The sequence below is a fragment of the Rosa rugosa genome, chromosome 2 (genome assembly GCF_958449725.1).
Source record: "Rosa rugosa chromosome 2, drRosRugo1.1, whole genome shotgun sequence".
In the NCBI taxonomy this organism is placed as follows: Eukaryota; Viridiplantae; Streptophyta; class Magnoliopsida; order Rosales; family Rosaceae; genus Rosa; species Rosa rugosa.
Window position 1 is genome coordinate 31,307,296 of NC_084821.1, and position 13,537 is coordinate 31,320,832.

General features: G+C 36.2%; 1 protein-coding gene across 2 annotated transcripts; it reads right to left on the reverse strand.

The window, feature by feature from the left end:
• Positions 1–209: 209 nt before the first annotated feature.
• Positions 210–13,283, reverse strand: LOC133732459 (stomatal closure-related actin-binding protein 1). 2 transcript variants are annotated; one of them, XM_062160013.1, is made up of 15 exons: positions 13,014–13,283; positions 11,583–11,681; positions 11,518–11,531; positions 11,037–11,334; positions 10,547–10,675; positions 9,544–9,636; positions 7,843–7,983; positions 7,393–7,461; positions 4,786–4,869; positions 3,746–3,926; positions 2,837–2,953; positions 2,636–2,694; positions 2,023–2,157; positions 682–831; positions 210–570 (listed from the first exon to the last, which is right to left on the reverse strand). In XM_062160013.1, the coding sequence occupies exons 4-15, from the start codon at positions 11,316–11,318 to the stop codon at positions 526–528; spliced, it is 1,485 nt and encodes a 494-aa protein (XP_062015997.1). In that variant the 5' UTR covers positions 11,319–11,334; positions 11,518–11,531; positions 11,583–11,681; positions 13,014–13,283; the 3' UTR covers positions 210–525. The 2 variants fall into 2 exon arrangements, with proteins under 2 accessions (XP_062015997.1, XP_062015996.1); XM_062160012.1 differs by lacking the exons at positions 11,518–11,531; positions 11,583–11,681 and having other exon boundaries at positions 13,014–13,281.
• Between the last annotated feature and the right edge of the window lie 254 nt (positions 13,284–13,537).

Below are 13,537 nucleotides of genomic sequence, written 5' to 3' on the forward strand. Positions count from 1 at the left end.
CCTTATTTTATTAGGAAATACCCCTTAGAGTGTTTTGGATAAGAGAGAATTAAAAAAACTTAATGGGATAAGTTGGAAAAAAAATCCCTAGTAATGGGGTAAATGGACAAAAACTCTTTAATAACACATGATATTATTTGACTTGTTGATCCGAATTGAATCTGTCTTTATTTTCTTCTTGTCTTCATGTCTACCATGGACACAACAACTCACCAAAACTGAAGTTTCAATTTCACAAGACAGCAATCAATGTGGGTTTCACATTACAACAATTAGCCATGTACAAATCATGGAAATACACTAACAAGTCTTCAAACACACAAAGGTGTCTGAGTGGCAATCACCTTTCCAACGTGGGAGAGTATTGCTTTCAAAACATAAAAGAAAATTACAAACAAATCATTATCACAAAGTTTCTAATACAAGAGGAAAACAAAATTCAATAATTAGCTGAACAAAAGAAAAGGACAGAAAAGAAAAAACTCAATAATTACATTTAGAGAAGGAGAAATCTATGGAGACCCCTTAGGTTCCTAAAGGTGCTCTGTCATCTGGCCCAGCTAGCATGATCTGCCACACAATGTCATATATTTGATATTAATGATCCATTTCAAAATAGGCCTCAACGTATATACTATAGTAACAATAAACATGCACTATATACCCAAAAATTTAACATACATTACAATCGAAAGCAAATCTCCTCGCAAGCATGATGGCCGCATTCCTCTCTCGTTCTGATTCAAATGCCAATACAAAGGAAAGACCTTGCTTGACTTGCCAAAACAATGCCTGAGCTGCAGCATTCCCACCTCCTCTAACTCCGCACAGCTAAAGCAAATAACAAATAAACATCGTAGACATTGTTTAATTGCATTGAAACAGAAATACCATTGTAAACAATATGGGCATTTAGAAAGCAGATTCTATATAAATTTTGATAGCATCGACACTGGTTACCGATACAAAAAGTAAATGTCACTTTATGCACACATGGCTTGCCTATCCTAGCTCAACAACATAAAACATCTAGACTAAAGATGCATTCAGAACAAGATTTACAACTGTTCTAAGAAACAACTGCATTGTTCAACAGCTCAACTCTCCTATTTTAACTCCTCAAATACGCAACTGATGCAGAGATGACATAAGCATTCAAGCTTACTGTCATCATGTTTTGATATACTTTTCTTTTTTATTGGTAATTTACGCAACCTTGATTTTAGAAGTAAGTTTTTGCCATTTGAACGACTATAGTTTGTATTTGCTGATTGAATGAATGAAATAAGAACTCTTGTACAAAATTATCTGTCCCATTGTGAACCAAAAAAAATAACCATCTCTGTCTCTTCTCCAACCCCGGATCTTCCTCTTCTCCTGTTCATTTTCATTTAAGTGGCATCAATTACTTCTTTGTCCCTTCTATTTCTATCCTCTTCAACCCTTATTTCTTTCTATTTCTTTTCTCTTCTAAATCTCTTTCTGAATTTCTTACATTCCCTTTCTGCTGCTGCATCCGCAACATGCTTTAACCAAGAATTTGGCATTCCCTTAGCCTAGTTTGAATGGGTTGTGAAAGTATATTTGACGTGGGTTGTTGTATTGGGTGAGAATTTGACATTGGTCTGTGTGGTGAAGCACTGAGGCAGATATGTTGCTGTGCTGCTCTCCGATGAAGGCTGTTTTTAATTTTTTTTTTTTTTCCAAGGCCTGTCTTGGGCCCGAAAACCCAGAAAACCGGCCCGAAAAATTTCGGGTTGGGCTTTACTCGGGCCTTAGAATTCAAAAACAAAAATGAGCCCCACCCGAAATACTTCGGTCCGGGCTCGCGCTCACAAAATTTTAGTAAGGCCCGGCCTGCCCCCATCCCGCGCCCAGCCCTAGCTAAAATATTATGGTCCCCCAATAAATTATGTTTCCACACATCAATTGGGTTCTTTATTCCTAAAGCTAGAAAAAATACGTCAACTGGATGGATCCATCCTGGTACTTGATTACGTAAAGAAAAAACATGTAAAATACCTGCATTGAAGCCGAAAAGTATTCTTTAGAAATAGTTGTCTTTCCCTTGCACAGTTTAATCCTCATCCTTCCCACATGAAATACATGTATAGATTCTGACAGATGATTAACGCCATTCATTTGGGTAATAACTACCTGCAAGGAAAGAAACAAATGAGAAGAGGCCAAAGATTGTTGTACATGATGAAAACAAAACTTCTCTCGATTCTCACGTAGAGGGCTATAAGAACAAGCAAAAAGAATAACTATAAGTTAGATATAATAGACACTTGGTGGATAATCAAAGTGACCGCAAATTTTTTTTCATATCACTTCTATATTTAGTTTTTATACTTTAAAAGTTAACAATGTCAAAAAGAGCATCTATTATTCTTACTGGAACCTATCCCATAACTGATACATGGAAAGCAAAGAACTGTTTTGAAGAAACTACAATGGCTGAATACTTTCCCATACCACTACCAAAAGGACCACCAGATAACACTATTATTCTTGTTAGGACCACAAGACCTGAACTACTTGCATACAAGGAAATAGAATAATTAAATTAATAAAATAAAAAGCTCCAAGGTGTATAAACGATAATTCTGAAGAAGATGGTGATAAAATATACATTGAACTCAATATCATGTTTCCGCACAAGTGCCTCTACATAACTTCCCAAACCAGCAGCTGCATATGCAGATAACAACAAAAGCAATCATTTTAGCAATATTAAACGTGACATTTTCAAGAATAAAAAAGAGAAAAGAAAAGTAGAAATCATATATATGGGTTCAAAATTTTAAACCAGGATCAATTATCTCAACCATACCAGGATCAATGGGACCAGCGGTGGTCAGTGTTAGTCTTTGGCCATCAAATACAATATCTGCCTGCAAGAACCGCCCAACGTCAAAAGGCTCTGGGGCATATACTGATTTTATTGCTCCTGACATAGAAAAAGGCTGAATGTGAAATGAACAGATACATTCTGTGAAAACTATAGCAAGCTTTTGATCTATTATAAGTTTCTCATCTAAATATATAGAAACCTCTCTGATAAAGGAAATCAGGATGTTTGCTCAAAAGGTTATGGCTACTACTGATGTCAGAGTGGATGTTAAACTCAAAAAGCACATTTGGAGCCATGGGATTCGAAGTGTGCCAAGAAGGGTTCGCGTCCGAATTGCACGAAAGAGAAATGATGAAGAAGATACCAAGGAAGAGTTTTACTCACTAGTCACTGTTGCAGAGGTTCTGACAGATGGATTCAAGGGTTTGGGTACCAAGGTGGTCACCAAGAAGACTGAACTAGTTTAATCCCTTTGTTCTAGTTAGTTACTTCCAGTTTTGGCTGTAGTTCTATTTACTTAATGATATTCAGTCCAGTTTTTGACTATATATATAGAAACCTCTCTGCGCATTTCCAATCAGTGTTCAGTTGGATGCTCCAACTTTAACATGATCAATCATTATAAAGATAAACAATGCTGACTGCCTCTATTTTAAAGATAAACAATCCGGAACACCTCTACAGGTCTACCCTAGTCCTACTGCAACGACAAGGAAAGCATAAATAGAATTATAAGCAGTTTCAATCATGACCTTTGGAATTTGAAAAGCCAATATATCTTTTTTATATAAATTTTACAGTCCATATGAAAAGCCAATAAAACAATAAAAAATAAAAAGATTAACAGTAAACCACCTTAATAAACATGAGAAATTATTACATATATACCTGATATAAGCTCCTTGTTGGCACCATCAGATGATAGACGATACCATTGAATTGAGCATGTAGAAAGTTCTATTGCATCATCAGACAAAGGATTAATCCGCAAATATGAACCTAAAGCTTCAGGGCCATCTAGTTCATATGGTTGAGAACTTTTTTCCAAGCTCCTCTTGCTAATTGCCAACTGAAAGGTACACAGTAAGGGCATTGGAAACATACAGTAGAATAAAAAAATATATATATTTGGGTGTACAGCCATGTCCACAGAAGAAGAAAAATTTAGATAAACAATTACAAATATTATTCGACAGAAAGCATTTACTTAGTCAACGTATCTCCCAAACCTAAATTCATAGGCCAAAGAAATTATATTCGACTGAACAAAAGACAGCTTATGTTAAGATGACCTCTTTACATCATGAATATTGGATGACCAACTAGTTTAACTGATTTTTGGTGCTGGATAATTGACAACAGAAAACCAGTCAAGCATATTCATTTCCGCGCAACTAACACTCGAGCAAAAGGTTCCCGGCGGCAAAGTTGATTTTGTAACTATTGATTCTACGCATTTTGAGTTGTGCTTTAATGATATAAGCAACTATATGGAGCTGAGTAGATGGTTTTATATTGGGAGAGTGCGAGGAACCTATTTTATTTTGAGTTGCAAAACCGACTGCGGTATAATTACACGCAGTAGCAAATCGTTGCACATAACCACCAAACATGGTTTGTGTTATTCTCATTGTCTTTCTTAACTGTAATCTACTTATTTCATAGGAGTAGACATGTTGCTACCACCCAAGTGGATGAGTACAATAAAAAAACAGAACCAATGAAGAGAAGCCCAGGAACAGGAGTAGCAAGAGAATGCAGATACAACCAAAAACAATAAAAATAAAATAAAAAGATGCAAAGCTAAAGCCAAAGTCTAACATCTATTAATGCATGGATTTGAACCACCCAAAAATACAACGTTTCATTCATGAATACAACAACAAAAGTTATCAAAGTAGTCCACACATTAAGAATAGAAAACAAACCTCTTTCTGAAGGCGAAGAGAATTTTCAGACTTTTGTGTGAGTTGTGCTCTCAAAGCTCGAAGCTCGTGTTCCATGTCCATGACCTACAATTTGATAATAATTCATGACGATATTCTTCAGATAAAATAGTATACGCTAACAAAAGTTAGCAACCATGACGATATTCTTGTTAGATCTGCCTTTATTTTCAGTAGTCAACTTTATGTATTCAATGTACTAGTAACATATTGTAACCATGTTAATGCCCTGTATCTATACATTTGACTTCTCAGCACAGTACATTTATTTATACCTATTTACACCTCTCCATAAAGAAAGGAGTCCACAAAATACTTTTCACTTGCATATGATATAAGAGCAGATACCCTTCTTTGTCGCTGGGTTTTCTGCCATATATATATATATATATACACTTTTCAAAAATAAAAAATAAAATAGACTTTCTGGATTCACTACATTCACTTTCAGGATAGAACTCTTACTACCTAATGCAGCAGCCACAACTTGGTTGGAAAGAAATATCAACTTTGGAAGCCTAAGACTAAGCCCAACACTTTTCAGTAGTCAACTTTATGTATTCAATGTACTAGTAACATATTGTAATCATGTTAATGCCCTGTATCTATACATTTGACTTCTCAGCACAGTAGTTCATTTATTTATACCTATTTACACCCCTCTATAATAAAGGAGTCCACAAAATACTTTTCACTTGCATATGATATAAGAGCAGATAACCCTTCTTTGTCTCTGGGTTTTCTGCCACATAAATATATATATACTTTTCGAAAATAAAAAATAAAATAGACTTTCTGGATTCACCACATTCTACTTTCAGGATACAACGTAGTAACCTAATGCTGCAGCCACAACTTGGTTGGAAAGAAATATCAACTTTGGAAGCCTAAGACTAAGCCCAACCCTTTTTGGTCCAAAGTAAAGTCTCCATGGTAGTTTAAGGGTCTTGCAAGAGTCATTTTTCAGTTTTATGAAGAGTAATTATGAGTCTAGTGTTTTTAAGAGTATTTATCAGTTTTATGAAGAGTAATTATGAGTCTAGTACTTTTAAGAGTCTATTTATGTCTTAGGGTGAGTACTCAAGGATCTTATTATTAGTAAGTGTTTAATTGAGTCTTCTGGTGTTCTAGGAGTCTAAGGGTTATGCATTTTAAGCCTATAAATATAGCTACTGTTTGTAAAGTGTAAACCCAAATCAAAGTGGAATGAAATAAAACTGAATGTTATTGAAGGCTTGGTGCCTTGGTTTCTCTTCTCCTACCCTATTCTCTGTTCTCTCCCCTAACCTCCCTCGTTCTATCTCTCCCTTCTACAGCTAAAAACCCTCTGTTTCTTCAAAAACCACTCTGCTTTCTTAATCTCTCAACACTCCCAAACCCACCCTAATCATACTCTCACCAACTGTTGCTCTCTGCTGCATCGCTACCTAGACTGCCGCTGCCACCAATCCTACTGGTATGGGTAGCCGTTGCAACTAGACACCACCCACTGTTTCCAAGTGCCGCCAGACCTCTTTTTCTTTTTTTCTCTCCGGTTTCTCCTTTTTCTAAGATGTGTAGTTTTATACTGAATCAAACCCACAAGTTTTTAATACCAAAATCCATTTATAGACTCAGTAATTATAGTTAAGAAGCTGGAGGACGCATTCATGGCAGAAATTGTCCAATTCATGCTTAAAGACCTGTCATTGTAGATCTTGATGCACAATTGAATCTTTGATCTAAGTCGCTTTTCCCAAGTCGTAGAGAAACATTGAGTATCTAACATCTCATTCTTTCCCCTATGCACCTCTTGTCTCTTGTAAAGATGGCACAGTATGACACTTATTTGAGCTTAACCGACTTCTCGCCCGAGATTCTAAAGTTTTTAAAAGATCTCACTACAAGTTATGAGGGTGAGGGTGAAGGTGAAGGTGAAGGGTTCAGATAGGGAAAAGGAGATGATTGTGAGGTGCAGATATCGAAGTTGCAGCAGAACTTGGATGGGATTTTACACAGAGATTCAGATTTAATCAAAAGATGATCTGGGTTGGGTAGAATGACAGAGAGAAGAGTGGTTTGATGAGCCTTTCACCAGCTCCTTGTATGCACACACCAAGTGTATTATAGCTGTTGTGCTCAGTTGTGGATTTCTTGTCCACTTCTGTACCTTGTTAAGTCTGATAAAATTGTTACCGGAAAACAGAAGATGATATACGAAGACTCATTGGTAGAGTAATATACAATATGTGTGTGTGTGTGTGTCATTTCCAATCGGTCATACCCGCGCACATCACTCAATATTGATTCATGTGATCACCTTGGTGTGTGGTGGGGCTTCCAAGTGAGGAACATGTCAAAGAAATGAATTCTGAGATCAAGGTCACCAAAGTGACCTTTTGGTGACCTTTTCTGTAATAAACGTAATAAACTTGCCCAAAAAATATATATAAATAAAATGTAATAAGAGAGTGGGCCTCTTTACCAATTGCCAAATTTTATTTGGTTTGATGCTCTAATTCTAAAATTGTAACATAAAGTTTTCATATAAATGAACCAGAAGGAAAACCGAAGAATCATGTTTCAAAATCAATAGGATTTAAAACTCACCTTGCTTGGTTGATGCAGCATTTTGATTCGCCTAGCCTCTTGAACCTCTTTCATCAGTTCTTCCAAGTCCTAAATATCTCATACAAATTATACTTGTCAAGAAGATAATCTATGAAAACTTGTTCTTGAGTGTTTCAAACAAAAAATAAACTAAGAGAATATAAAATAAGAATGCAACTACTGTCCAAAATCAGTATTCACTTGTCAAGGTGATAATAAAGCAGTAAATGTAAATATTAAACACAAAAAAACAACAAAACGCAAAAGAAAAAAGAAAAAGAAAAAGAAAAAACACATACAAATATCACTGCTGAGTGCTGACATACAAGGACATTATAAATGTCGACACGAGATGCATATCCAGGTATCTCATCCCTTTCAATAGATTATGCAATAAACAGCAGAAATGAATCGACCAAGTGTCAACAAATTAAACAATCCTGCACAGACCTGCTTCCCTGAAGCCCGTGATGTTCGTTCTTGCTCCTGAAGTGCTTCTTCCACTCTCTGGACAGCTGCTTTGGCATTTTCAATTTCAGCACGAGCAAAAGCTCTTTCTTCATCAACGAGCTTCTTAGCATCTTCTGAAGCCTACAAAAGTGATGGATAAGAAACATGTGTCCAAGTGATCTGACCTATAATGCATAAACAAGAATGAAAAAGAAGCCCTAATACTTTCTAACAATAACAGAAATGAGACAAACACAATTAATCCCCATATTCCTAAACTAACATGACTGTAATGCATGTAAGCGTGATAAATCTAGATAAACGATTCCCACAACATCAACGGTAGCATGTGTGCCCGTGAGAGTGTTGGAAGATAATACCAGCTCTTCCACAAAAAAAAAAAAAAAAGGGCAGATAAAGAATGACATCTCAAACTACTTCTGGTTGAAGATGAATAACTAGGGAGATTGAAATGACCATGGACTGGAGCAACAAATGTGTACTTCATGTTTTATTCCTTCATAAGTGTCTTCTTTTTTTCTTTTTTTCATTTTTCTGATTTCTATTGACAGAGGAAAGGTTACCTCACAAGTTGAATCAATAAAAACACTTGGCAGATTATTTCACAACATGGCACACATAATGAACCTGCATATGTTATTGATAATGAGAAGACGAAGAGGATGAATGAGTTTATCGTTCTTTCTTTTTTGTTAAAATTTGGGTCACTTTCCAAATTCTGTAGCTCCAAGACCAAATATGAGCAAAGACATAACCACTAAACCACTGAATCGGCAAACAACAACAAACTTGTTGATGAGGTTCGATGATTGACCCACGACCCCGGCAATGGTTCTGGCTGATCCACTGCAAAAGAAGAAGATTACAATCGAAGAATGTTTTGGTTCTTCCAACTCTTAGAATTATCTCTCTCTCACAACCCAAATTCTCAAATACACCCGATCTCTCAATTAATCCACACATGGATATCTCTAAATGGATCTAATGCGGCACATCCTTGCTGTTGTATTTCAACCTTGATCTCTACATGGTGTCTCCACTGCACCCTGTTGAATGAGTCTCTTTCAACCCACAAACCGAGAATCTTCAAACCCTCACATATTCTCTAAAGATGTCTCTCAACCTCCGAAAGCCAGACCAAAGCAATATCCCTAACTAAAGGTGTCTCTCAATCTCTCAATCTCCTTTGAAATTGATATTTTCCATTACTTGAACTAAACAGGGCTATTCTGCCAATTAAATCCAAATAAGCAATAAAGCATTTAATTTCTATACCAACCAGAGTCAAAATAAAAACGTACACATAAAATAAGAGTGGACTCCTTGTTCACTGTATGTATTCTTGTGTTTGGGTTTTAATGCGTGTTTCTTTTCTACAAAAAATGAAAAATAAAACACGAGTATATACAAAGACTTTCATTCAAAATTAGGGATGGATCACAAGTATTACCCAAGGACAATGCAAATTGGTACTAGAGTGCACTCCTTGTGCACGGTATGTATTCTTTTGCTAGCTTACTAAAAGTTTCTTTATTAGAAAACCCATAAATAAATATAAAAGACAGAATGTCATTCATCAAAGCCTAAAGATTGAGCCAAACTAGTACATACCTAATATCATTTTAATATAATTTTTATATAAAACAAAAGAAAATACCTTTGACCACTTAAGAAAATTACCTGCTTAAGAAAATTTGCTAGTTTCTTCACTTCAGCTTTTTCTTGCATCAACTCCCCTTCTCTTTGAGTCAACTGAACTGCTAAAGCCTCCACCTGCAACAAGCAATCATAAAATTTGGTAATTAATCGCTTCTTTTGAAGATAGCAGAAGTGCACTGGCAACATTATATATGGTAAAAATTGTTGAACTTTTTGTAATACTTTTAGCTTTGTCTGCATTTCTCATGTAGCTATAGTAAAATGATTCTATTTTAACCTTTACTGTTCAACTAATTTTACATGACATCCTATAATGATCTATCAAAATCAAAAGATTTCCTTTGGAGCAAATTATCCTATAATGATAATCAATTTATGTTCTATTTTGTCCTGAAGAGAGAAACAGAAAATTTTGGGTGGCAAATTTACATTCAGATAACCCTGTTACTTTCAATTCATCACTTTTTGAAAGGTTTAAATTTTTCTGAGGCAAGAAAAAGGCTGTGGTTTTGGGAAGATGGGCCACAACGGCTATTTTCTGGGTTATGAGGATCAAAAGGAACAGGAGTATCTTTGATAAGTTCGTAATTCACTTTCCAAAAAAAAAGAAGAAAAAAAGTTCGTAATTCATAGCAATCTCTCTCTCTCTCTCTCTCTAGTTGTACTATTTCTTTTGCAAACTCATTTAAAAAATAATAATAGCAATGATATTTAAACGAAAAAGAGTTGATGTTAGAATCCAATCAACACCAAGTGTTTTAATATTTTTTTCATTAAGAAACAGAGACTATAAAATAAATTCAGGAGAATACAATAAAATTGACAAGTTCGGAACAACTTGTTGACCAACGAAACAATACAAACAAGACGCTATTGTATCCTTTCCAAATAAAAATTCCAGTCAAATAGTTGAATGCTTAATTTGGTATCCTATTAACAATAAGAGAATGTAATAACAAAAGCTTGATACGTGGATTAATGTTACTCAGAGGAATTCTGAAATGAAGCAAGATATACAACTAACCATTGAAATAGCTTCCTCCACATCATCCTTGTTTCTGCCCGCCACCCGTCCTTTTAATGATTCCAGAGCATCTCTAAGCTTCTTCAAAAGGACATGCTTTTCCAAAGAAGCTGCCTCTCTAAGTTTAGCCTGTATACATCAATAAAATAGTTTTTAGATTCTGCAATCATACCCTATTTGGCTGTTGATGTTTAAATCTTCCCAGCGGGGTGGTGGGGCGGGCGGACATTGGCTAAAAATAAAAACATCCTCACTTTTGAAGTTTAAGGAGGTCCTCTCTAGATCCTCCCTCTATATATATATATAAATTGAAATCACAAGTCTTCCCAGTTATTTACGATATTAGTCTACAGTGAAATAAATATGCTAGCCATTTCACATCTTACAGTTTTTGCCTATTAGAAAGAAAGAGATTGCATGTGCATAGCAAAGAAGCCGCACAATTTCTTGTCAGAAAACAGATTGACAACTTAGCAGAAATGAACTTAACCTCTTCAGACAACTTAGCAGCAGCAGCCAACCCCTTCTCGAATTTACTGGCAAGGTCCCGAACTGAAAGACGTTTCTGCTGTTCCAACAATTGTGCTGTCTCGCGTGCAACAACTTCCTTCATTGAAAGTACCTTTTGATCCAGCTTTGCCTCCACAATCTGATTGTTAGGTCCAATTTTGTAATCAGGAAATCGACTTGAGGCCAAAGTTACATCAGCTGAAACTGCTGGAACGGCATCCTTATGCATAGTGTCCCCAAAATCACGGCCTACCCTCGTCATTTCTCCTTCCAACTTACTGTAACAACCACCACATCTACATTTTAAAATTGACAAACTAACAATGCAAAAGATAACAAATAAATAAAAAAAATAATCTCTACCTAAAACAAAATGTGGCTGACCAGACACCAACCCATACCACTTAATTTAACAAATATACATTTTTGGATAGATGGGGTCAAAAGGTCCAAAAACATACAAACAGATTACACAGCAGAAATTACAGTCCTAACTCTAGAACTTTCAGGCAAGTCATATAACATGGCAGAGACTACTTGTGGAGGAGGTTGCTCCATCAATTGCAGTCCAAACTCAGAGATCAACCCAGACATAGAAAGCATGTCAGCAACCAGGTTGACTTCCCTATGCACATGTTTAATTTCACAGCTTCAGAACTGTCTTTGAATGGATTCACAATAGTCAATGATAATTTTTGAAAGATGTAAGTCATCCACTCCTTGATTGACCAAAGTAACTAAGATCTCTGAATCAATTTCAACCAAGATATGATGACAATGCAGAGAAAAAGCTATCTTCAAAAATAGCAGCAAACCCGAAGCTTCAGCTTCCAGAACAGAACCACAGCCTAGGTGTGCGATGAAACCAGAATTCCATGAACCAGTATGGTCCCTTAACACCACCGGGGCACCGGTTTTCCCATTATAATTTCTAGCATCATCCACATTAAATTCGTAATAGTTTTCAGGAGGCTTGGTCCAAAAAAAAAAAACTCAGACTAACTTTTCTAGACAACCGCAAGTTGGTTATATTAACAAAGTTCCACTCCTTAGCAGCATCAATGGTAACCTTGCTAGGATTTAGAAGGAAATGAAACTCATTGTCAAAGACAGCTTTATTCCTCAATTTCCTAGAGTACCAGCAGGAGTACAAAAAAACAGAACACATTTCAAATTACCATAGCAAGTTTTCGTATTGGCAAAAAAATAAACAACCATAGCACTTGAGCTACATAGTTCAGAAGATAGAATCTGTGCATATAACTATTTGGGCAACTGGACAATCTCTAAGAAGGTGGGGAGGGTTTCAGGCTGATCATGATCATGAAACAAAAGGCAGCAGCAATCAGAAGTCAAGCTTCTCTTAACCCTCTCAACATTAGTGAGAAGAATGTTACAACCATGGCAGATGAGGCAGAAAAAGGATTTTAGCTTAGGTGGAATAGGGAGATTCCAAGGAAATGAAAACGACACTCGGTAAAATTTTCCTCCTTGATAAGCTGACTTAACCTTAAAGTGGCCACTACTAGTGCCCACGCCAGATGACTTTGTCGCAAAACCAGTAGGAATTCTGACAATGCTCCAGCAGTCGCTGACTTGACTGACTTTAAGGTTTAAATTCACATTTTGCATTGTCAGAAGTAGACTGGATCAGAGGTCCATCAGGAAGCCCACAGAACCCCAGCTGCAGCCGAGAGGAAACCTCTAGAGCAGAAGCTGATTTGATTTGGTATTAAGACTAAATACAGTTTGGTTTAGGCACTTTCAATATCATTAGTTTTTATTTTCAATTTCCTGTTGCCTCAGTGTAAGTGTAACTAAACCAAAACAGCCAGCCTACAGCAGAATCTAATATTAGGGGAAAGGAACCAAATTTAACAAACCTAAGACAGAAACAAAGCAAATATCAGCTATTCTGTAGCAAAACCACTACAAACGAAACCAAAATATTAGTTACCCAATGCAGCACTGAGCTGGAACAGAGATTTAGAACACAAGAACTGGAACCCTAGCCGTCGTCGAATGCATCTCGGCTTTGTTCACAAAGGAAGGGAGACAAATTGGTCTTACGCAAGACTCAACTGTATGGAACAATGACAAAGGTGTGCGATTCTGGGATCAAACGAAACTGTTTTGATCATCCAAAATGATAATCTACACAAATCTACAGAGACAGAGAGAGAGAGAGAGAGAGAGAGAGAGAAGAGGGGGCCTGGTTTGGTTGCTTTTCAAAAGCAGAGAGAGCAGAAGAGGAGAGACTTTGGTTACTCTAATTTTGTATACAGTCACATCAACACAGTTTCTTCTTTTTTTTTTTTTTTTTTTTTTTTTGCAACCAGATTTCAAAGCGGGCGCTGCGTCTTGGTCTCCTAAGAGGGTGTATTGTATCTATACTGTTATTAAGAGAAGATACTTTGTTAGCTAAAATAGAAAACAAATGTATCAAAATGATCCTCAAATATTAAAAAACTTTGAGAGTTA